At 34.6% G+C, this 26772-nt stretch overlaps 2 protein-coding genes across 2 annotated transcripts; both read right to left on the bottom strand.

Moving 5' to 3' along the window:
* Positions 1 to 5419: 5419 nt before the first annotated feature.
* On the bottom strand, positions 5420 to 8390 carry LOC101389945 (olfactory receptor 4K17). The gene is made up of 2 exons (XM_014780382.1): positions 7451 to 8390; positions 5420 to 5460 (listed from the first exon to the last, which is right to left on the bottom strand). Exons 1-2 carry the CDS (start codon positions 8388 to 8390, stop codon positions 5420 to 5422), a joined length of 981 nt encoding a protein of 326 aa, XP_014635868.1.
* A 16874-nt stretch (positions 8391 to 25264) lies between these two features.
* On the bottom strand, positions 25265 to 26224 carry LOC101392325 (olfactory receptor 4L1-like). The gene has a single exon (XM_004421340.2). It carries the CDS (start codon positions 26204 to 26206, stop codon positions 25265 to 25267), a length of 942 nt encoding a protein of 313 aa, XP_004421397.1. The 5' UTR covers positions 26207 to 26224.
* Between the last annotated feature and the right edge of the window lie 548 nt (positions 26225 to 26772).

Here is a 26772-nt window from a genome sequence, read left to right as displayed (position 1 = left end):
TGAATCTTATTTCTATAGTAACTGAGTTTCATATAACTTATCACTGGACATATACCTTTTCTTCCTTCTACCTCTGTGTTAAAAGTTATCTTAGCAAACAGTACTCTATCCGACATGAAAAACTTTATCTTTTTAAATGGCAAGGACCATTTCAGGCAGGATAGCTGGAAGTTGCTAATATCAAGTAGCTGTCAGAGAACTGTGATCTCCCAAAGCAGGCCTGAGTGCACCTCTGAGGCACTGTATTATGGTGCATGTACACCACTGCCAAAGAGAACATAGAAATTCCAGTAGGAATAGGATAGGAGGAGAAAACCTGTAAATTATCTCCTTTAAAAGTCAGAGATAAACAAGTCATACTCTACTCCAAGCAAGTGGGCATGCATGAAACATATACATAGAAATATTAAAAAAAATATTTTAAAGAAGAGAGTCACAAAGAGCATGAGATAACTTACTAAACACGAATTTCCTCTAATATCAGATTGTTTTTCCCTCTTCTCTTCTGATGTATGCTTGAGATGACATCCATGGTTGGGTGAAGACAGTATCTGTGGAAGAGCTTTCCCTCACCATGGTGTATATTCACCGCTGGAAAGAACCCCTTGGGTGAAATTTTTCTATTCTATGTTTTGGAGAGAATAAGAATCATGAAAATAATCTACATTGGACATCTCTTAGGGACTTCTTTGTCAAGAGTGATAACTTTTGCATATTCTGGAAATCAGAACAGGGAGACAACAAAAATTACATATAAAGCAGCTATGCATTAAACATTAGTGAAGTTTTAAATTATTTTTCACTTAAGCTATAAATACTAAAGAGATGTCTTATGCAATTTTAATCTCTAACTAGATCTATACCATCAAATTCAGTTAAAGTTTTAGTTCCAGTTGCATGAGAAATCATATCCTGACCAATGTAATATACGGCGACCAAGGGAAAACCCTGACATGGATGGAGTGTCCTAGCACATGCCTAACGCTGTCTAAAGAGGCAGGTAATCTTGGTCAGCTGACTGATTTGTGTCAATAGCATCTATGATTACCCCAAGATCCTCACAGTTCTGCATTGGGTGTCAAATTATTAAGATATCTTTAGATTTTTTTTAAAGGACATTGATGTTAGTTTAAAATACATTTATTTTGATCTTTCAGATTTTTTAAATAACTTCCTTGTGGTATAATTAACATACAACAAACTGTACGTATTTAAAGCATACAATTTGGTAAATTTTGACATATATATTCAACCAGGAAAACATCATCACAATAAAGACAGTGAATGTATCCATCAGCCTCCAAAAGTTCTGTGTTCCTTGATAATCCCCTTTTCCCATCCCTCCACACATCCTCCCTCCCCAGACGACTGCTTATCTGCTTTCTATTCCTATACATTAGTTTGCATTTTCTGGAGTTTTGTATAAGTTGAATCATGTAGTATCTACTCTTTTTTTGTTGACTTCTTTCACTCAGCATACTTTGATAATTATCATGTTGTATCAATAGTGCATTCCTTCTTTTTACTGAAGCATATTCCATTGTATGTATATGCCACAATTTACTGATCAATTCATCTGCTAAGGGAAATTTTAGTTGTTTCCAGTCTTTGGCTATCATAAAAAAGTTGCTATGAACATTTATGTAGAAATCTCTGTATGACATGAATCCTTTAAAATTTATTGAGACTTAAGTTATGGCCCAGAATATGGCCTAACTTGGTAAATATTTTTGTACATTTTAAAAGAAGGAGTATTCTGATATTTTTGGTCAAAGTGATCTATAAATGTCAATTATGTCAAATTGGTTCATAGTGTTCTTCAGATCTACTACATTTCTGACAAATTTTTGTCTACTTGTTCTATCAATTATTGAGAAAGAGGTATTTAAGTCCCTAATTATAATTTTTTGTTTGTTTATTTCTTCTTGCAGCTCTATCAAATTTTGCTTCATGTATTTTAAACCTCTGTTATTCGGGATATGAATAATTAAACTTCTATGTCTTGATTAATTGACCTCTGTCTCAGTATTAAATGGCAATCTTTATTCCTGGTAATATTCTTTGCTCTAAAATATACTTTCTGTTTGTTTATTGTGGTAACATTGGTTTATAACATTGTATAAATTTCAGGTGTACATCATGTAGAAATAGAAGTATAATGATAAAATATACTTTGTCTGATATTAAAATAGGCACTGAAGATTTCTTTTGATTTGTGTTAGTACGGTATATATTTTTCCATCATTTTACTTTTTAAATTAAAAAATAGACTTTATTTTTAGAGTAGTTTTAGGTTTACAGTAAAATCGAGTAGAATATACAGAGTTCCCATATACTTCCCGCCCCTGCCCCCCTATACACACAAACAACCTCCTCCACAATCAACATCTCACATAGCAGTAGAACATTTGTTACCATCAGTGAACCTGCACTGATACATCATTATCATTCAAAGTCCAGAGTTTACATTAGGCTTCTCTCTTGGTGTTGAACATTCTATGAGTTTTGACTAATATGTAATGACATCTATCCACCATTATATTTTCACTGCCCTAAAAATACAGTATAGTATCACCGCCCTAAAAATCCTCTGTGCTCTAACTATTTATTCTTCCCTCTCTCCTCACCCATGGCAACCATTGATATTTTTACTAACTCCATAGTTTTGCCTTTTCCAGAATGTCATATAGTTGGAATCATACAGTATACAATCTTTTCAGATCAACTTCTACTACATACTAAGATGCACTTGAGTTTTCTCCATGCCTTTTCATGGCTTGATAGCTCATTTCTTTTTAGGATTGAATAATATTTCATTGTCTGGATGTACCTCAGTTTTTTTATCCATTCACCTACTGAAGGACACCGTAGTTGCTTTCAAGTTTCGGCAATTATGAATAAAGCTACTGTAAACATCTGGGTGCAGAGTTTTGTGTGGACATAAATTTTCAGTGCATTTGGGTAAATACCAAGGAGCATGGTTGCTGGATCGTATGGTAAGAGTTTGTTTAGTTTTGTAAGAAACTGCCAGACTGTCTTAAAAAATGGCTGTACCATTTTGCATTCCCATCAGCAATGAATGAAAGTTCCAGTTGTTCCACATATTTGTCAGCATTTGATGTTGTCAATGTTTTAGATTTAGTCACTCTAATAGCTGTATAGTAGTATCTCGTTGTTTTAATTTCAATTCCCTAATGATATATGATGTTGAACATCTTTCCATATGCTTATTTCTCATCTGTGTGTATTCTTTAGTGAGGTTTTTCTTGTGGTATTTTGCTCATTTTTTAATTGTGTTTTTTTCTTTTTGTTGAGTTTTAAGAGTCTTTTGTGTTTATTGGATAACAGTCCTTTATTGGATATATCTTTTGCATATACTTTCTCCCAGTGTGGCTTGTCTTGTTCTCTTAACACTGCCATTTGCAGAGCAAAAGTTTGTAATTATCATGAAGTCCAGCTTATCAATAACTTTTTTCATGGATCATGGCTTTGGTGTTGTATCTAAAAAGTCATTGCCATGTTTAAGGTCATCTAGATTTTCTCCTATATTATATTCTAGGATATTTATAGTTTTGCATTTTACATTAAGTCTGTGATCCATTTTGAGTTAGTTTTTGTGAAGGGTGTAAGTTCTATGTCTAGATTCATTTTTTTTGCATATAAATGTCTAGTTGTTCTAGCACCACTTGTTAAAAAGGCTGTCTTTGCTCTATTGTATTGCCTTTGCTCCTTTGTCAAAGATCGGTTGCCTATAACTATGTCAGTCTATTTCTGGGCCTTCTATTCTGTTCCATTGATATTTGTTTATTCTTTTGCCAATACCACACTGCCTTGATTATAGTAGCTTTACAGTAAGTCTTGAAATTGAATGATGTCAGTTGTCCAGCTTTGTTTTTCCCCTTCATGTTTTCATTTTTAACCTATGTCTTTATATTTAAAGCATGTTTCTGGTATGTAGTATATAGTGGGTCTGTATCAATGAGGTATATCTATTTGTAGTTTTCTTATTTTGTGCTTTCTTTTTCTGGATTTGGTATTATTTTTCCTTGAATATTCCCTAGAATTGACCAATGAAGCCATCAGAGCCTGGACATTTTTTTTGAGAAGTTTTAAAATTAGTAATTTAATCTTTTTATTTCTTGTATTTCTCTTCAGGTTTTCTATTTATTCTTGTGTGTTTTTAGGTATTTGTCCATTTCTTGTAAGTTATCTGATTTGTTGGCTTGTCATTTTTCATAGTATTCCTTTATAATACTTTCTTTTTGGAAGGTTGTTAGTGATGTTCCCACTGTGATTTTTACTATTTTAAACAATAGGCCCTGGATATGGATTTTCCATGTAGTTCTCCAAATAAAGTCAGCTTCTTTAATCAGGGCCATGGAGCTTCCAAGCTCTTGTCTGCCATGCTCATCCTGGGCAGACCTCCGTAACATGGAGCCAGAGCCAAGAGGGGATATGAGAGTCACCAGCTCTTAAGGTCTGCCTTGGTCTACCTGGAATGGAATCTCTTTGTCTCAGGTCTAGAGCTTAGAGGGACAATGAGGGTTGCCTGACCTTATGCGGTGCCCCACCTGTTCAGTAAAGAACTTTCACCACACAGAGCTGGGAGAAGTAGGAGCAGACTCTGGCTTAAATGTCAGAGACTGCCCCCTTTCTTACTGAGATCCAGTAGATTTTCTAGAGTAATTATTTCTCAATTTGTTGTGTGCCCTCTGGTCATTTTCCAGAGACTTTAAAGGGTTTATTTATTTATTTTTTTGTCTGAAAAATTTGTCCAGTTTTATTGCTGTTTTTCTGGGGAGATGATTTTTCAAACTTCTCACACAGCCATTCTGGATGTCCCGCCTCTGGTTTGTTCCTTTTTTATTGCTGAACATATGCATAGATCACAATTTTATTATCCATTTAATTGTTTTAAGTGTTGGTGATTATGAATTGAGCTGCCGTGGAAATTCACAGTCTTTGTGTGGAATAGAGATTATTGGTACCTTTTGGAATGTGACTGCAGTGTATGGCAGTGCCTGCAGATTCTGGGACTCCAGCTAGAACCCAAAATCTTCAGGTGCGGTGTCTTATAGTTAGACCTATTTTCCAGTCACACAGATAGAATTCTTTTCAAAGTTATCCTATTGGCCAGTGCCCTTAAATCTTATAACAGTATGATCAAAACATGTCTCAAAAGTTATACAATGTGTAAAATTTATGTCTTTTAGGCCATTTTCCCTTTCTTTCTCTACTTTTGTCTCTATCTATTGCTAGTCTCCACACATGTCAGGACATCATTTCCCCAGGCCTTTGATCTCAGCTGGTTGTCATGGAAAACAGGAGTTAACTAAACTCACTCATAGTATGATATGCATAATTGAAAACAAGCAAATATGTTACCATTTGTATTTTTGTATATTTAAATAGTGTATTTTTAAAATGGAAATGATTTTATCACTAAACTAACGACAGAAAGTAGTGGAATTTCAGGTCATGTGGCAAACCATACTGAGTGAAGATTTTGGGGAAGGGATCTTCTGGGCGAGATTGAACATCACCAAATATGTGTACATTTGTATGTGGTCTATGTATAAAGCTATCCTTGTGCTTCCTCCTCTGGCAGTGGATAAGAATATATGTCATAGACATGTCAAATAGAACTCTGACGTTTGTGGGACACAAGGGAGTTTTCCAAATGCCATGGCTTCTTTCCTACTTTCTAGTAGTTGTTGTGGCTGACTCAGAAAATCTCCTACAGCTCCCCGGCTATTTTTTAACATATTTATCTTTTGACTGGGAGGATAGTAGTGGAGGCATTGACGTGTGTGCATTTATAGTAGAATAAATGTATGTGCTTGTCTGTTATGTTGTTTCTATTTCCACTATTGTTCATGTTCACAAACTTTTGATTTGCTTTGTAGAATGGGAATACTTATTTACTTTTTCCAATGAAACATAAGGAAATGATTCCTAATGTACTTGGAATTTATGAGAAATGTATTCTGAGATAGCTTGATCATGGTATAATAGACTTATCTCTTATAAAAGTTGAGTTTAGTTCTGAAGCTTTGTCGTTTGTTAAACAAAACATTTGCTTATTATGTGTTATTCAGATTATTTGTTTTCATTGAGGGAATACACAGGATTATTTTCTTACTTCCTTTTGTCTCTGTAACAACAGTTGCTGCCGCTACCTGAAATTTCTTCCCTAAGATTCAAGGTCTTCCGTCATCATTAAATTCTAGTTTTGTGATTGTGGTTAAATGATGTGTAAAAGTAGAGAAAATAACACACAAATATATGTATTAATTTTCTTTTGTTGTCAGGACTCCACTTTGCCTACAATTAGACTTATTAAAAAGATAAAAAACAACTTTCTACAACTGGTGATTTTTATCTCATATATCAATGCCATGTATTACAGAGAGAGCTAAATGACAAATTATGACTGAATTTATTCAAATTCGCAGCTATAGAAACACCACTGAATTGGTTTATTAATAGGAATTAGTAGTGATGTGATGCTATCCAAATGTCATTACATTAATTCCCTAGAAAAGAATAACATGCATAAGGTAATTGATTATTAAATATCATATTTTAAATTCAAATTACTCTTAAGGAAAAAATCAGTATCTTTCTGAATTTTGGAAACTTATTTTTGGAGTTAGCAACACAGTTTCTGAAATTGAGAAGTTTTGGAGTCGAAAAATGGTAGTAAGATTTTATAATATTAGCAGCCCTAAAGGCATCTACAAAACCTCTCATTTTGGAAGCAACAAGAAAAATGAGTATACTTTGATAGTATAGGGAGATACTGAAACTGAGTTACTCTTTTTTTTTTTTGCGGAGAAAGATTGGCCCTGAGCTAACATCTGTGCCCATCTTCCTCCATTTTATATGTGGGATGCCTGCCACAGCATGGCTTGATAAACAGTGTGTAGGTCTGAGCCCAGAATCCAAACCTGCAAACCTAACCATTACGCCACCCAGCCAGCCCCAAGTTACTGTTTTCTTAGAAGGCACCATGTGTGAGTGCTGACTTGGACATTAATATTGTTGAGAAGATGGAGAACCAACCTTGAACCCACAACAGGTGCCAAATCATTCCTACTGCCGAAAAATGTGATAGATTTTCTGAGGATTCACTTTATTTTTCCTTACAACCAATATCATTTTAATACCTTTATAAAGCATATATTTATCAACTCTTCTTAAATACAAGTGAGTTTTTACTTGACAATTTTTATAATTCAGTCAGCATCATTTAAAAAGTCTAAAAACATTTATTATTTATTTTTTTGTTGGTTCTATATTCAGAATATCAGTGAATGTCTAATTTTTATAATTTTGTTGTGTTTTACTTAACTTATTCTGTGTGGGTCAATAACAACTTTTAAAAGAAACCTTTAAAAGCTTTTAAAATACCCTACTTCTATCTAAATTATATTTTTAACCTAAATATCCTCTCTAGAGCTCATAAAAGCACTCCACAGTTTCTTCATGGCTATCTTCATTTCTTTGTTTCTCAGAGTGTAGATAATTGGGTTCAAGATAGGGGTGACAATGGTGTAAAACATAGCAAGGAACTTATCCACAGGGTGGTTGCTGAAGGGCCAGATGTAGATGAAGATGCATGGACCAAAGAAGAGAATCACCACTGTGATGTGAGCAGTCAAAGTGGAATGGGCTTTGGACTGCCCAGTAGAAGAGTGGCTCCTAATGGTTATGAGGATCAGACTGTAGGAGATAAGCAAAATAATGAAGCAGCTCAGAGAGATCATCCCACTATTGGCAACAATGACTATCTGTACAATACAGGTATCTACACAGGCAAGCTCAGTAACCAGAGGGAGATCACAGAAAATGCTGTCCACTACATTGGGACCACAGAAAGGCAGGTTCACAGCAAAGGGTATCTGAAGCCCTGAATGAAGGAGACCTAAGAACCATGAGATCACTACCAGCAAAACACACACCTTCTTATTCATGATGGTCATATAATGTAGGGGCTTACAAATAGCCACATATCTGTCATATGCCATGGAGACCAAAAGTACCATTTCAACTCCACCCAGTAAGTGAAGGAGAAAGATCTGTGTGAAGCATCCAGCAAAGGAAATGGTCTTATGCTTTTTTACCAAGTTCACAATCATCTTAGGGGTGGCAAAGGATGCAAGGGTCATATCCACAAAGGAGAGGTTCCCAAGGAGAAAGTACATGGGGGTGTTCAGGTTTGGGATGTAAAACACTGTGACCACAATGAGAAGGTTACCCGAAACGGTGACCACATAGATAACGGAGAAGAGTGCAAAGAGAAGAAACTGTATATCTTGGGAGTTGATCAGTCCCGGCAAAACGAATTCTGACACTTGGGACTGATTTAATTGTTCCCTGGACTCCATTGTATGCTTTGTTCTGGGATGATCTGTAGAAAGAAAGAAGAAAGCACTAATACCATGGAGGATGCCAAGCTTTTTCATTCCTTTAGCTCCTTAAATAATCTCATTTGACTTTATAATTTAGGGTTATCCTCTGTTTGCTTTAAGAAGGAGGACTTATAGTCTAAACTCTCTACTTCTAACCCTAGCTTATAAGCAATAACCTATTCATATCTCTTGGTTCTCCTAAGCAATCCATGAGCTTAGAGGCATATGCTTTGTCTTCATAGGTCAAAGGTGATACTACCATCTTCTGAAGCTTTGTGTCTTTGTAGATGAGATCCTTTAGTGTGAATACCTGGGAGGACAGAGGGGCTCGGTACAACCTCTTTAAAGTTCAAGGCAAAAGTTTGAAGGAGTAAATGATTTCAAAATATATAACAGATAAAATATTAATATGCACAACCTGGAAATAATTCCTCTTAACTATTTTTTTAAAGATAACCATCAAAAATTTAGAAAACCACCTTGAATAGGCATTTCATGGACCAGTAATTCTAAATAACCAATAGACCTGTGGGGAAAATGCATGATCTCATTAGAAGTCAGAAAAATACAAAATAAAATAACAATGAGATATCACTTTTTATGTGACTGATAAATATTAAAAGAGAGGTAACACTCACATTTGATGACAATGGGATGAAAAGAATACTCAGGTTACTATAGATTTTTGGGGGGGAAATAAATTTCTTACTACCCGTTAAAGGGAAATAGACACTTTGACTACTCTTTGGTAGTCTGTCCCATGGAAATAAAAGTAGCAGCATATAAAGACATGTCTGCGGACACTCATTTTACCACTGTTTAGGTGTCAAAAAAGAGTGGGAGGGAATAGTTGAATACAGTATGCATTCAACACTTTGGAACCAAAAGACCTCAAATAGCCAAAGCAATCTTGAGAAAGAACAAAGCTGGAAGTATCATCCTCCCTGATTTCAAGCTATACTACAAAGCTATAGTAAGCAAAACAGGATGGTATTGGCATTAAAAAACAACATATAGGTCAACGAAAGAAAATAGAGAGCCCATAAATAAACCCACACATATACGGTTAATTAATTTATGCCAAATGAGCCAAAAAAATACATGGGGAAAAGACAGTGTCTTCAATCAATGTGTTGGGAAAACTGGACAGCCACACATAAAAGAATGAAACCAGACCACTGTCTTACACCATACACAAAAATTAACTCAAAATGGATAAATGACTTGAATGTAAGACATGAAACCATAAAATTCTTAGAAGAAAATATAGGCAGTAAGCTCCTTGACATTAGTTTTTTTTGGATCTGACTCCAAAGGCAAGGGAAACAAAAGCAAAATTAAACAAATGGGACCACATCAAACTAAAAAGCTTCTGCACAACAAAGGAAACTATCAACAAAATGAGAAGGCAACCTGACAATTGGGAGAAAATATTTGCAAATCATATATCTGACAAGGGGTTAATATCCAAAATTTATAAAGAACGTATACAACTCAACAAAAGAAACAAACAATCTGATTAATAAATGGGCAGAGGATCTAAATAGATATTTTGCCAAAGACATGGAGATGACCAACAAGTGCATGAAAAAATGATCAACAATACTAATTACCAGGGAAATGCAAATCAAAACCACAATGAGATATCACCTCACACCTGTTAGAATGGCTATTATCTAAAAAATAAGAAACAGCAAGTGTTGGAGAAGATATGGAGAAAAGGGAACCCTCGTACACTGGTGGGAATTTAAATTGGTGCAGCAACTATGGAAAACAGTATGGAGATGCCTCAAAAAATTAAAAATAGAAACATCATATGACCCACCTATTTCACTTCTGAATATTTATCCAAAGAATACAAAAACACTAACTGGAAAACATATATACACCCCTATGTTCATTGCAGCATTATTTACAATAGCCAACATATGGAAACAGCCTAAGTGCCCATTGATGGTTGAATAAAGAATATGTAATACATGCACGCACACACACACACACACACATACATACACAATGGAATACTATTCAGCCATAAAAAACAATGAAATCTTATCTTTTGTGACAACATGGATGGACCTTGAGGGTATTATGTGAAATAAGTCAAATGCGAGAAGACAAATACTGTACAATTTCACTTATATGTGGAATCTAAAAAACAAAACAACTGAACAAACAAAACAAAAACAAACCAAACTCACAGTTACAGAGAACAGATTGGTGTTTATCAGAGGGGAAGGGGGTTGGGGGTTGGCAAAATGAATGAAGAGGTTCAACTGTATAGTGATGGATAGTAACTAGACTAATATAATAATCACTTTGTAGTGTATACAGAATTATAATGTTGTATGCCTGAAACTTACACAGTGTTGTATACCAATTTTACCTCAATTAAAAAAAAGAAAAAAAAGGAAAGTTTTTGATAGTTGGAAAAGTTGCCCTATTATCATATCACACTAGTACACTCAGTCATTTTTTCATATTGTGTTCCTATTTGAGTAGAATTGTCTGTTGCAGGCAAAACTCTTGCATGACTAGTTTATACGTGATCTTTCTTTGGCATGGAATTAATATTATGCCGTGATTCTGTTCTCCTTACAACAAGTTATGTTGTGCTCTAAGGCATAGCCTTAGCCTTAAGCCTTAGCCTTAACTGTGACAGTGTAACATTAGTGACATCAAAAAATACACTTTTGACATTAATCTGAATTTGATGGTTTACCAGAGTACCATTGGACAACAACTGAAAATCCCTGCATGCCCAGAGCAGTTTCGCATAACAGAAGCTTAAGAACTTTTTCATCATTATATCATAGGATTCATATTTTCAGTCATGACCTTGGAAGTTTTCATACACTCGTTTCTTATCTGAAACACTTTGAAATTCAACGAAAACACTAATAGGATGTTGCCATTTACTTTCCCCATACTTCTCACGTCAAAAGAACAATCTCACCTACTCCAGCCTGCTGTATTTCTTGCCACAGCAGAAATATTTTGTAAACGTCCTCTAGGAAAAAAAATTATATCAAGTTCAAGGACTTGAGCTGGTGCTCTGGTCTTCTCTGAATTGAGGTTGCTGATCTCCACGTTTACTTCGGTAGGTGGTCTGGGTGTTAAAAGTCTTCAATTAACTAATTTGTCTTAACTTCAGGATGCTGGTGCTTTCCTGGTTTCTGACACCATGGCCCCCGCCACAACTCAACACGTTGCTTAGAGCTGATCAGTATCATTTGCGGAGCCCTGACTCCATTCTGTTCACCTGCCTTTTGAATGTGTTTCTATCCTCTGTAAACTCTGGGACAGAAACTAAAGATTTCTGGGCAGAGAGGCTAAGGGACGTGTGCTTTCCTTGTTAAAAAGGAGCCTACCTTCCTGACCAAACATCCTTCCTGGATACCTTTCTGAAGTGAGGGCACTGACTGTGCCGTCTGATTCTGGTCAACATAGGTGACCTTACTGAGCCCCTCAAGACTATGTGTTCTATAGTGTATTAAAAAAAAAACGGCAAGAACTAACACTTTATTTCTGAATTCACAGTTCCATAAGAAGGAACTAACACGTGTCAGCTTTCAGGATTCCTCAATCCCTTTCCTCACTAGGCCTTCTCCACTCCCAATAACTGCCCCCCACCACTACAAACAGTATGTCACTCTTTTGTTGACTCCTTACCTCCATTTTCCTCATTCCTCTGATAAATGGTAAGGTCCAAATTGCTTTCCTTACTTTGACCTAGCCAGTCTTTCCAGAGTTCCATTTCTTTCCTTTGTTTTCAAGCCCGACTTACAATGAAGAGCAAGTGGGTATTGAATTTTTGCTCTTCCCACTGGAGAGAGGAATCGGACAGGGCTGCTGAGCAGATCACACAAGAAAAGGCAGTCTAGGCACAGACAAGTAGAGGTAATTAGGGGTGGGCTCACTGTAGTAAAGCCAAACTGAAGTGATCTCCTCATTTCTGGGGGTTATGCAGGTTCTAAGAGTAGTGCAGGACAGGTCTGTATTTTTTATCTAACACATACTTATATTTTCTAAGCTCTTCTTTACATTTCCCAGCTTCTAAACCAGAGCTCAAAGATCAGCAACTTGAGGGCTAGCAATTTCTTTCCTAGAACCAACCGGAGCCTAAGCAACACCAAAACAAAACCCTGAATACATCTACCTGTTGGGGCATAAAAATGCTTAGATTTTCTTAAATTAGCATGGGTTATTGAGAATTGGCTATTTGTGTTAATGGTTTTAATTTAGCAGCAGCCTAGCTCTCTTTACAAAGCCTTCTAGAAAGGATGGTTTCAGGAAATGTAACTCCCTATGAAGAAGAAACGCGTACATCTACATAAAGGAATCCTCTTATCTTTCTAACTCCTATTCACCCTCCATGCCTAAGTCAAATAATACATTCTCAGTGGATCTTCTCTAAAGAAACTGAGTCAGAATTGATGCTTCTCTTCTCTGTGTCCCCACAGTACTGCTCTTGTAACTTGTGAAGTAGTTATTTGTATATATTTCTGCCTTCCTTCCAAGATTATGCATTCTTTGATTTACTTATTGTTATCTTAGTACCTAGCAATGCCTGGCATACAACGGAGGCTCATATTTTTTTCCTCAATGATAATAAATGCAATCATTCATTGAGGTTCTGCTATTTGCTAGACTTTGTATTAGAACTTCACCTAAATCATCTCACTTAATTTTCATAACTCTGAGTTTAATTCTCTTTCTGGCCCATTTTCCAGAATCTCTGACACAATTTCCCAAACCTGAGACTGTGCCTTTTCAGGACTGATTATAATACATTCAGTTAACATTTACCATTTTGTGTGGGCTGTAACAGGCAAATACATTGACTTTATTATGTTTGCAATGTCTCTTTTGCTTACCAATTTAGATGCAGTTACGGGCAATGAGTTCAGATGGGAAAATATCCAGATGTCTAGGAGCCTTCTGAATTCATAACTCCTTAAGAAGGAACAGATCACTAAGATATATAAACTCCAACCTGGGGACTTCCTAATATAGTTTCTGTTAGGATTAGGTAGTATCCAATAAGTGCTGAAAAATTCTGGGAATCCCCAGTAGGTGATTCTAATGGGAATTCTGTCTGTTGAGGAAATAATGCTTCACAAAAAAGTGTTTTGTGATGGTTTGATCTTTTAGCACCAATAATAGTTGGAACATGACCGATGATGTTAGATCCACTAGGGAGATGGAAGAAACTTTTAGAGCCAGTGGCTTGCTTTCTTCTCTTGTCTTCAACTGGCTGTGAGACCATTAGTTTTTTTTTTTTTTTTATTTTTGATTCTGAAACAATCAGATTAAGCAACCTTTGTTCCTATTGGTACCAGCAAAATGAATTACCATTTCCAGTCTTATTATTTATATGACTTATTTTCAAATAAAAGCCTCCCACAGATAAATATATCAGATAGGTGGAAGCTAAGTCATATACCTGCATGTTGGCAGTGAGGGTGATTGGGAAATGTAGTCTTCTCAAAAAAATTCTTCATTGGCGAGGCATGGTTACTCTAATAGGATTATCAAAATGTGAAGGTGTTCAAAGCTTTTAAGGAGCCACAAAACATGGAAGTCTGTACATATATAACCATTTCCAATTCTTGGGTATAAAAGCAGAAACATGTTACCTCCTTACCCCACCTCCCTGAGGAAGATGTGATCTGATTATGTTCAAGGAATTTAAATGTGGTTCAATTCCTCTTTTTGTCTAATCATTCTAAAAGCGGATGGGAGAGGTGGGGAGCAGGTTTTCATGTTTGTATTTTGAATTAATTACACAATAAAACCTCACCAGCAGAAGAATGAGAAATTAATTCATATAAAATTTTTAATTCATAATATTTAATTGATAAATAAAGTTGAGTCCCTACCTTCCATATATACAAAGGTGGACTCCAGAAACATTTAACAACAAACTGTGAAAAATATGATATGATAGTAAAAGAAGAAAATGTGAAGAATATCTTTGCAACTTATGTTTGAGGAAGGCTATCTTATAAAGAAATCTTTTAAAAATGAATAAAGGCAACCTTTTAATAAATATCTGAATACAAATAGCAAAAATTTTTGTCCAATGAGGTAAACTAGAGATAAAAGTAACAAATGATAGATTCAAAATAAATATTTGTAATGTATTACATTGACAAGAGATTAATATCTAGATCACTCCTCTTCAGTAGAACTTTCTATAATGATGGAAATTTTTATATCTGCCTTATCCCATGTAGTGGCCACTATTTACATACAGCTATTTAACACTTGAAATAAGGCTAATGTAAGTGAGGAACTAAAATTTCAATTTTATTTATTTTAATTTATTTAAGTTAACCTTCAAATAGCCATATATGGTAATAGCTACTGTATTGCACAGTGCAAATCAACAAGAAAAGCATGCAAAATCCATTTTAATTGGGCCAAGGTCTTAAAGAATAATCCACAGAACTTAAAGCTAGAGTAGCTTATAGATATGAAAGGAGCTACAAATTCACTGATAATCAGAAAAAACAGCAAATTAAAGCAACAAGATGTTATTTCATATGAAAACAAAAATTTAGAAAGGTCAATAATACTAAATTTTGTAGCGGGGACATGAGTGATGGGAAATCTTGCTCTGTACTTGGAATTAGATAGGTAGAGTCAATCTGGAAAGCAATCTGTAATACTTAATGAAATTAACTGGGTAAATGCCTTAGTGAAATTAAGTGGGTAAATTTCACAAGTGGGTTATTTTTTCTTCTGGTGTTTATCTTGGAGAAATTCTTACATAGGTCTACATAAGGCTATCGGACAAAGATATTAATCATGAAATTATTTATGGTAATAAGAAATTAGAAGCAGTTTAGCTGTCCATCATCTGGGAAATAGATAGTAAAGTGAGTTTACTCATACTTTGCAATAATAGCAACAGTTTGAAGTAATACACTCTCTCTAAATAAAACAATATAAATTGTATTAGAGGAAAAGAAAATAGAATGATATTTATGTAAATTAAACCACATACATTCATAAAACAAAAGGTCATATTTTATAGGAAATTGGCATATTTAAAGGAAAATAAACACATTTAGAGTGAGTGACTATTTGATGGGAATTTCAGTCAAGAATTGATTTAGGAACAAAAAATAAAAATAAACAGACTCTAAGGTACAATGAACTGAATGATTATTTTCATCTCAATGCTACATTAGAGTTTCATTAGAAATGATAGGGAAAAAAAGACTGATATATGTGGTCTGGTGTTTTAAATCTTTTCCTCACTGCATAATATAAAGAAGCAATTAATTAATTACGTTCTGTCATGAATAAAAGGGTCTCTCAAGCTTTTGGATAATAATTTCTCTTAAAAATTACATAGAAGAATGAGCTTATTTATCTAACAAGGTAAGTCAGAGATACCTGCAATCTAATCAGTCAGTCAGTCAAGCATCGCTTATTTAATACCTACTTTACAGCAGACATGCACTAGAGATATTCCAGTGATTAAGATAGACATGGTCCTTGACTTCATGATCCCTTCATGTTCTAATAGGAATGTCGATAGATACAAACATTTAATTAAGTAATTTGCTGTATGACAGACACTACAAAACAGCACTATATGCTACTATGGAGTCACAGAACAAAGAGTCTCAGTCAAGTTTGGAGGGTGGGGGAAGGCTTCTCTCAGAAGATGATGTTGAAGCTTTCCCTGAAAAGTGAGCAGGCAATTGAGTAGAGAAGATGGTGGGAGGTACGGGAGCTTATATTTAGATTTTAAAAGTAAGCTAAGTTATCCTTATTTTATTCTAAAATGTTTTAGACAATATAAAAAGAGAGGAAGTCAAACAATGGACAATTTAAAACAAAACAAAATAACAACAACTAGCAAATTAAATCTGGAAAGACCAAAAGCAAAAGAAAAGCTGTACTATTACAAATTAGAATTTAAATTAAAAATTTAAAGAAATGTGACAATATTAAGTCAATCCACGAGTGTAATAGATTAAAAGACGAAAGATAATTATCTCAAAGTATGCATAAAAATGTTTATGAATTCAACAATCATTAATGATTTTAAAAAAGATTAGAAAGCTATTAATAGAAGAGATATATCTTAACTGTAAAAGAGTACAGTCCATGATGATATTTTGGAAACTAACACTATAAATTTGGAAAAAAGGAAATATCTTCCTCCAGCGTTGTACTGGGGATTCTAGCCGGGTGCGATACGGCAAAATGCTAACAACCAACAAATTTTTGGTTTGGGAAGAATGAGGAAAAACAATTTGCTGCTCGATTTCTACATAAACTAATTATGACAGTCAGAGGAATTTATAGACAAAATAAGAATGAATGGTATGAAATTTCAAAAAATTTGCTGTATATACAGCCAATATACAAAAATCTGCTGTTTTTCCACTTCAGTATCAACTAAATATAGTGTGAATATAAGCTACTAAAATATAGTGTAAAATAGATTCTATTTCAATAGTGACAAAATAACAAATCAGACAATTAAAATATCACTAAATATTATAAAATAAAATGTAACTAAATAAAAATATATACTGGGTTCATATATTAGAATAATCAAAATCATAGTTATTTATTCTTCCCAAATTAATCTATAAATTGTATCCAATTTCAATTGATATCCTAGAATTGTTTTTATGGAATTTGACAACTTATCCTAAAATCATTTGGAAGTTAATAGACCAGAAATGAGATATACTTAAAGTAGAATATTTTGAGAGGGTGGATTCACTATGCTAAATAGTAACTGCATCTAAAACTGTGTAGTGCTGTCTCTGAGAGACAAATCCACCAATGGAAGGGATGAGAGAGGCCAGAAACAGACTCAAGCATACGTGGATACTTGATAGATATGTGGCAAAGGTGACATTACAATCAGTAGGGAAAAGCTATTCAATAAATAGTATTTGGATGATAGTTTATATCCATATAAAAATTGATACCTATCAGACACCAATACAAAATTTAAGTTCCAGTTGCATTAAATAACTAAATGTGAAAAAGAGAAGTTTAAAATTATAAAAAAAGAAAAAATAGTATATTGTGGGCTATCAATTGTAAAGGATGTATTACATAAGAGAAAACCTAAAGAAAACCTAAAGAAAAAGATTGATAAATGTAACTATACTAAATTTTGTGTACTTATAAACACCACAAAATGTTAATATAATCTATCAGAGTGAAGATATTTTCAATTCATATAATCTGTGTGTCTATATATACATAATTATAAAAATCAGCTTAAAAAGATAACCCAAAAGAGAAATCAGCAAAAGTAAGAACTGGAAAGACAAAAGAGAATGTTTGAATTAATGCCCAAATTCATTATTAACCAGGAAAATGCAGTAAAAATATTTTTATATACATCTAAATGGTAAAAAAAAAAAAAGGCTTACAAAATCTTGTATTGACAAAGTCATGGCGAAAATAGTATTCATAATAGAGTGTAAAAGCTACAACTTTGGAAGGAATTTGATTATTTCTGTAAAGTTATAATGTTTATCCCTTACAACTCAGTACTTCCAGTTCTAGGTACATATCCTAGACAAATTATCACATGTGCACAAAGAAACATATATACATATATTCAACTGAGCCATTATTTATAATAGTATATAATTTGAAAAGTCTAAATGTCTCCCTAGAGGAAGAAATTTAAATAAATTTTAGTATATCCATAAAATAGAATATTTTGTAGCCATTAAGATGAATGAAATAGATCAACAAATGGTATTGGGAAAGCTGGATATCAACATGTAAAAGATGAAGTTGCACCCTTATCTTACACCATATATACAAATTAATTTGAAATGAATTAAATACCTAAATGTAAGACCTGACGCTACAAAACTCCCACAAGAAAACAGGAAAAACATCTTCAAGACATTGGATTTGGCAATTATTTGTTGGATAAGTTGCCAAAAGCACAGGCAGCAAAAGTAAAAATAGACAAATAGGACTACAGCAAATTTAAAACCTTTTATGCAGTGTAGAGGAGAAGAATTTGCCACCCTAAAATGTTTCTTTTTGGCTTGATTATTTTTAAGAACAAATGACTCAGGAAGAAACTTTGACCTTTCTCCTAACTACCTAAAATAATTTCAGATGGGGTCCTGTTCCGGGAAGGAGCTATCACCATAGGTAACTATAGTATAATATGAACTAAGTGTGACGGACAGGGAAAAACCTAGCAAGGCCCATTTGATCAAAGTCTTCTCCATGTCTCATTGTCTTTGCAAGGTATTGCAAACATTCATTTACTGAAAATTTGCTTTTCCATCTCTATGTAAATGGCCTTCCTCCCCTTTGAAGTCCCAAACCCCTACTCCCCACAACCTCCTTTGTCTTTAGCTGAAGATAGTATTTAAGGTAGTGGCTTTGGCCATTTTAATGAGTTACTCAATTTTTTTCAGTTTCTCCCATGTGTACCTGTTATTAAACTTGTTTGATTTTCTCCTATTCTGTCTCACATCAATTTAATTCTTATACCAGCCAGAAGAACCTAGAAGGGTAGAGGAATATTTCTTCCTCCCCTACAGCAGCAAAGAAAATAATCAACAGCGTGGAAAGGCAACCTACAGAATGGGAGAAAATACTTGCAAATCATATATCTGATAAGGGATTAATATTCAAAATATATAAAGAACTCCTACAACTTAACAACAACAAAAAAACACAAATAACTCAATGAAAAAACGGGAAAAAGTTTTGAATAGACAATTATCCAAAGAAAATATACAAATACCCAACAACTTATGAAAAAAATTCTCAACGTCAGTAATCATCAGGAAAACACAAATCAAAACCACAATGAGATATTATCTCACAACTGTTAGGATGGCCACTATCAAAACAAATACAAAAACATAAAAAATAACAAGTGCTGGCAGTGAAGTGGAGATGTGGAGACATTGGAACCCTTTGCACTGTTAGTAGGCATGTAAAATGTTGCAGCCACTCTGGAAAACAGCATGGAGGTTCCTCAAAAAATTAAAAACAGAATTACCATATGATATAACAATCTGACTTTTGGGTATATATCCAAAAGAATTGAAAACAGGATGTCAAAGAGATATTTGCACACCTATGTTCATTGCAGAATTTTTTACGATAGCCAAAGGATAGAAGCAACCTAAATCCCCATTGAGGGATGAATAGATAAAAAAAGATGTGACATATACATACAATGAAATAGTATTCAGCTTTAAAAACAGAAGGAAATGCTGTCATATGCTACATGGTTGAACTGAGATCATTATGCTAAGTGGAATAAGCCAGTCACAAAAAAGACAAATATCACATGATCCACTCATATGAGGTAACTGAAGTAGTTAAGCCCTTAGAAATAGAAAGTAGAAGGGTGATTGACAGGGGGCAGGGGAGGCAGACAGGAAAGTTGTATAATGAGCATCGAGTTTCAGTTTTGCAAGATGAAAAAGTTCTGGACATCTGTTTCACAATAAGGTGCATACAGTTAACACTACTGTACACTTAAAAATGATTAAGGGGCCAGCCCAGTGGCATAGTGGTTAAGTTTGAGTGCTCCGCTTCAGCAGCCCAGGGTTCACAAGGTTGGATCCTGGGCGTAGACCTACACACCACTCATCAAGCCATGCTGTAGCAGCATCCCACATCTAAAAAAATAGAGGCAGATTGCTCCAGATGTTAGTTCAGGGCCAATCTTCCTCAAGCAAAAAGAGGAGAATTGGCAACAGATGTTAGCTCAGGGCCAATCTTCCTCATAAAAAAAAATGATTAAGATGTCATGTTTTTTACCATTCGGCAAGACAGAGATGCTTTTCATATGGAAGACCTTATAGCTCAGGAACGGATTTTAGGTGCTGATAATATTGATGTTTCCCATCCTATCATTTATAGGGGAGCTGTATATGCGGATAACATGGAATTTGAACAGTATGTCAAGTTGTGGCTTCATGCCCTGCACCTCAGACAGAAGAGTAACAGAAATACCCACAAGGATCTTCTTCGATTTGCTCAAGTTTTCTCACAGATGACACATTTGAATGAAACTATGAAGGCCCCAGACATAGAATGTGTTTTGAGATGCAGTGTTTTGGAAATAGAACAAAGAATGAACAGACTAAAAAGTATTCCAGATGCGGATGTCCACAATGCTATGGACAATTATGAATGTAATCTCTATACCTTTTTGTATTTAGTGTGCATCTCCACCAAAACAGCACAGTGAAGATCAGTGCAAAATTAACAAGCAGATCTGCAACCTGATTCACTTTGATCCCAGAACTCGCGATGGTTTCACCTTGCTGCAACTAGCTGTCAACTCGAATACTCCAGTTGATGATTTCCACACCAATGACGTGTGTAGCTTTCCCAACGCGCTTGTCACAAAGCTCCTCCTGGACTGTGGTGCTGAGGTGGAAGCTGTGGACAATGAGGAGAACAGCGCCCTTCATATTATCGTTCAGTACAACAGGCCCATCAGTGATTTTTTGACCTTGCACTCTATCATCATTATCCTAGTTGAAGCTGGCACTCACACTGACAGGACAAATAAACAGAATAAGACTCTACTAGAAAAAAAGTCCAACTGGGGTATCTGAACTACTACTTAAAACTCAAATGAAGATGAGTCTCAAGTGCCTGGCTGCCCGAGCAGTTCAGGCTAATGACATTAACTACCAAGACCAGATCCCCAGAACTCTTGAAGAGTTTGTTGGATTTCATTAAGTGACTGGATATGTAAAATCGTTTAATGTGGTGCTAAAAAGGAAAGGACTTTAATCACAGACAATAGAATTGTGTGTTCATAAATTCTACTTTTCTTTCCACTACCCTTCCTCTCTACCCATCTTTAGTTCTGTATTTGGTCTTCTTGCTTCAGATGGTAATTGATTTCAAATACACTAAACAAAGCCACATTGTTTAGGTGTAAGTATAATCTAAGGTGTTTGGATATTGGTCACTTAACTATTTTCCCTTCTTTCTTTTTTTTAAAGGAATGAATATAAAATATTTTGTTTATGTAACAGGGACATTTATGATTTGAAGTTAATAATGTTTTAAAAAACTACCTACAAAAGTATTATTGTTAAGCCTGTGTCAGTGTATTATCCTTGCAGCAGTTTTGGGGATTTCATGAAGAAAAACAACTGAAAAGGAGCATTGAAAGTAATGGGATACCCAGGTGTTCTGCACATGCCAAACTGCTCTAGGTAGTTTTCACTCTTCCATTCTTTATGTGGAGTGATATGATACATTATAACATCAGGAGGATTTAAAAAATATAGCTACAGATTAATCTGAAAAATGTGCTAATTTACTAATACAAATTTATAAAGTTAAATCCATTGAAATTGTTGCATTATGCTGGGTGGTACGTACAAAGTAGTAATAATCTCAAAGCAACTTTTCAGAGAATATTGATGGACTATTTGCTTTTAGGCTTTAATTCTAAAATTCGTTGAAGTCTGTTTTAATGTAGTTTATTGAAATTGCAGCAGTCTGCATTTGAGTCAGCTCACAGACTTGTGAAAATTATGAATACTGTGGAAACAAATTGTCACAATATAGTTACACATTCTATTTTTGTCCTCTTCTCCCTTTCCTCCTGTGTGTTATTTTTTTAAAATTTGGTAACTACTTTTCCAGAGGGCATTATTTGTGCCTCCCTAATAAGGTGTTTGTGACAGATGAAAGGAAACCAGGATATTTTTCACTTTCTTTACTTAGCTTGTGATAAGAAGTAGAAAAATCACTAGAGTGGTATAGGAAATTAAATGTTTTTGATGATGAAAATAATTCACAATGCCAGTTTGAAAGGTATTTCTGAGAGCTGCAAATTTTTCAACCTCGAAATGTCATTTATTCCGACAGGCCGTACAGAGGTCCTTATGTTTTTTTGTTTTGTTTTAATGGCAACATTTTAACTGTCAGACTAAAAGAGCATTCTGTGATTATCTTTTAAGCCTCACAGAAATTCAAGTAAAGGATACACATCTATTTCTGTTGATGTTAAAAATGACAAAGTAAAATTAGCTATACTCTGTATTTTTCTCTCTCATGCCAAATGAATGCCTTAGCTCCTCATCGTGCGTGGTACTGTCAGTGAAGACCTACAGCTTTTTGTTCTTTAATGAAAAGTGTTATAATGCTGTAGCAACATCAGGTATAAACTAAAAAAGAAAAACTTCTAAGGTTTCGGTTAACATTTTATGTATGGATATTGCTTTGTGAAGTCTAAGAGAAAGGTTGCAGTTGGATCAGTGTAAAACGTAATGACCAAGCCAAAATCAGCACCTAGGGCCTTAAATAAAACAGAGATGCCCCACAAAATGAACTATGGGAGGGAATGGAAGGAGGAGCTTTATAAACTTCCCCCACCCCCAAGAATGCAAGATACTTTTACAGCTACTGTCGTTATTATACATTGTGTGTCTGCTTGCTTCAGTTAGGAATGTTTTGATGGTAAATTCTGTCATGGTATTATACTTCTGTTTTCCTAAGCTGAGATTTTTAGAAGGAACATTTTTAGGATGGTTTGAAGGGAGGTATTTGAAGGTGCCCTAATTTGAAAATTACTGGCCTTGATCCTCCTGGTGTGAATCAAAGAAATACTGTACCTTGCCCTTGGCAGCTCAAGGCCTGAAAGAGAAAATGCACGTCCTCAAGCTGAGTGAATCACGCCTTTTGCATGGCTCAGATCAAACTTGTATTTTTCAGACTTCAAGGCCTGCTTATTTGATAGTCTGAGGAATGGCTATGGTACTTGGGATTCAGTCATTTCCATTATTAATGTGTATGATTTTTAAATACCACAACTTAAAATATCAGATATTGTGGCATGTTTTAAAAACCATTTCATCCCTTTGGCTACCCAGGACCAGCACTGTTTTAGATATTACTTATGAGGACAATGATTATATGTACATATTCAGACATTAAAATTTAATGACACTCAGTGTTTTTGAGAAGGGGAGATGAGTGCTAGAGACAGTAAAACTGCTGATTGATATGCTGACAGAGCTGGAGAAAGAATTTAAAGACAGTGGAATAAACGATGAACTCTGCTAGTGGTAACTGAGTTTTTTTTTTTTGCTGTAGTATAGTAGTACATTGTGCACTATATTTCTAAGGATCTCATTCTGTTTGGTAAAACAAATCCAAATATGTATTGTGAAAACCTATATAAAACCATTTTTGAAACCAAAAAAAAAAACCCAAAAAACAAAAATAAATAAATAAAAGAATGAACTAGAGAAGCACATATTTAAACAGATAAATCATTAAAATATTAAATTGAGTGAAAAAATAAATTTTAAAATAATAGAATTTATATAGATTCCATTTATATCAAGTTAAAAACATGCAAAAGGTATTTTATGCACAGTGTATAAAAAATGAGAAAAATAGTTTTAAAAACACACAAAAGAATGATAACGTATGGAGTTGATGATAGTGATTATCTTTGCTACAATAAAATAACTGGATATTGAGCATTGCTTAGGGGTCTTTATTACCTCTAATACTTTGTCGTAAAAGAATCTGAAATAAATGTGGAAAAATGTTAGAAATTTGATAAAACTACATGTTATATCACTGTCTACACTTAACTCTCTGATTGAAACAGTTCATAAGAAATAGCTACAAATATGCCCAATGATCCTCAGGAACACAGTTCCTAGCCTCCTCAATGCATTTTTTGAAATAAAAATTGAGTCTAAAATATGTCATGCACATATGGCCAGGGATAGGTCTTTAAACCAGTCCTTAACCTATAGTTAGTATATTACACATATTGCTTAAGAGACAATGAAGAAGAAGTATTGGATAGAAGCCTGTAAAAGGGCTGCTGAGTGTTTGGGAAAAAGCAGAGCATTTGAATTTGATATCAAAGAGGACATAGAATATTTTTATTCTAATGTCTGTGGACCACAGATCAAACTTTGTAATTTAGTACACTTTACACAACTTAAGCAGCTTGAATACTTCCTGTTTTGCTGTGAAGTAAATGACTGACATATTTAAAAACTTCTTCATTTATTCCTTGTCCATGAAGAGTAACATAATAGTAATGCTTTCACTTGATTCTTGAGACATGTATGAGGATAAATATGAATACAAACATGAATGAAGGAAGAAGGTAAAGTGAGCTGTGTGTAACATGTACCTTGTGGGATTTCTACTTTCTTAGGAAAGAAATAAATATGTACTTCTTGTCAGTGGATGATGGGTACCGTTTGGATCAATCTACTCCTAGAAAGTAGCCTGTTTGCTTTATTAAAAAGATAATAATTCTTATACATTTTGGACACAAAAATATGAGCTCGTGTGTGTGTACTTGTGAGTTTAGAAGAGTTCATACATTTTGTGTGTGTGTGTGTGTGTGTGTCTGTGAGGAGGACTAGCCCTGAGCTAACATCTGATGCCAATCCTCCTCTTTTTTTTTTTTATGCACATTTGGTCACCTGGAGAATTTCGCTGAAAAATCTCTAATTCTGAATAAAAAATAGACAAATTCAGATTTGATTTCTCTTTATTTAATAAAATTTAGTCTTGGACATTTCTGGGTTTCCAACAATAGTTACTGAGCCATTTTTTTTCTATTTAATTTTCTATTACATTTAAAAAAATTATTAACCCCAACTGAATTGAATTTCAATTAGAATAATTATTCTTCCAATAAAACCAAACATCATACAAATGTAATTATGGAGCATTTGACAATTTCAATATACATCATGAATATTTTTAAAAATCTACAAATAAAACAAATTAATACCAGCTCATTCTGAGATGTAACACATGTAGGGTTTTCCACTAAAAACCTTCATCATCATAATTGTTGCCTAGAAGGTCTGTCTGGAGCTCACGTGTTGGGTCCTCAGCCTACTAATAGCTGCTTTCATCTCCTGATTCCTCAGAGTGTAAATAATGGGGTTCAGTAAGGGTGTGATAACTGAATAAAACACAGAAAGAAATTTATCCACTGAAAAGCTGCTAAATGGCCAAGCATAAACGAAGATACACGGCCCAAAGAACAGAGTGACCACAGTAATATGAGCAGACAGAGTGGACAGAGCCTTGGAGAGTCCACCAGAGGATCGACGTCGGACAGTTACTAGAATGACAGTGTAGGAAATGAGTAAGATTATGAAACAGAGGAAAGATAACAGTCCACTCTCAGCAATTACCAGCAACTCCAGAACATAGGTCTCAGTGCAGGCAAGCTTTAGAACTAGGGGAAGGTCACAAAAAATATTATCCACTATGTTGGGGCCACAGAAGGGTAAGGTGATAGTAAAAACCATCTGGCTCATCGTGTGCACAAAGCCAACAGCCCATGACAGCAGCACAGAGCCCATGAGTACCCAGCGGTTCATGATGGTTGTGTAGTGAAGAGGTTTGCATATTGCAATGTACCGATCAACAGCCATAACTATGAGAAGAGTCATCTCACTGCCCCCTAAAAAGTGGAGGAAGAACATCTGAGCCATACAGCCCCACAAGGAAATAGTTTTATTTTCCCTGAGAAAATCTGTGATCATCTTAGGGGTTGTGATTGTGGAAATAGACATATCAAGACAGGAGAGATTTCCAAGGAGGAAGTACATTGGTGTGGAGTGCAGGTGGGATTCAAATGTTACGATGACCACAGTGAGAAGGTTTCCTGCCATAATTGCTGCATAGGCCAACAAAAATATGAAAAAAAAGAAAATTTCGAGTTCCCAAGTGTTGGTGAGTCCTAACAAAACAAACTCAGATATCATTGAGCTATTCATCATATCCATCTAGTCTAGGTAGGAGTTTTCAGAAAGTCTTTAAAATGAAGATAATCTGGAAAAAGTGATAATTTAATCTGTGATAGTTTTGAAGGTATGGACATATAGAAAGTAGTATTTGATTCCTATAGAAAGAGAGAAGATGGACATTTCTGAAAAATACATTTTAACTGATTAATACAAGCAACATTCACATTACTGCATTTGTTTCAGCCAAAAAGGCACAAAAGATGAAAAATTTATTGTAAAATTTTGTAAATTTTGCAGTCGTAGATTGTACCTCCACATTGACTAGTTGTTTCTATCATGAGTTCATGAACCATGAGTTCAGTGAGTTAATGAGTAAAAGAGTCAAATGGCTATTAGTCAAATGAGTTACTTCAAATGGATAAGAATACAGTTGTGTAACTTTTCGGTGCCTAGTGTTTAATCTTTTACCCCTTTCACACTCTCTCATTTGAAATATTCAGATATGCGAATGTGCGTTAAATTATATACCCACTCAGCAGATTACTTCGGGGAACTTTCTTCTATCAACTATACTATATTTTCACACCTCCTTTTCATCCCAAAGA

The sequence above is a fragment of the Ceratotherium simum genome, chromosome 3 (assembly GCF_057802395.1).
Source record: "Ceratotherium simum simum isolate JZ-2026a chromosome 3, ASM5780239v1, whole genome shotgun sequence".
Taxonomy (NCBI): Eukaryota; Metazoa; Chordata; class Mammalia; order Perissodactyla; family Rhinocerotidae; genus Ceratotherium; species Ceratotherium simum.
The sequence above is the reverse complement of the archived record's forward strand: the minus strand, read 5'-3'. Positions and strand labels throughout refer to the sequence as shown.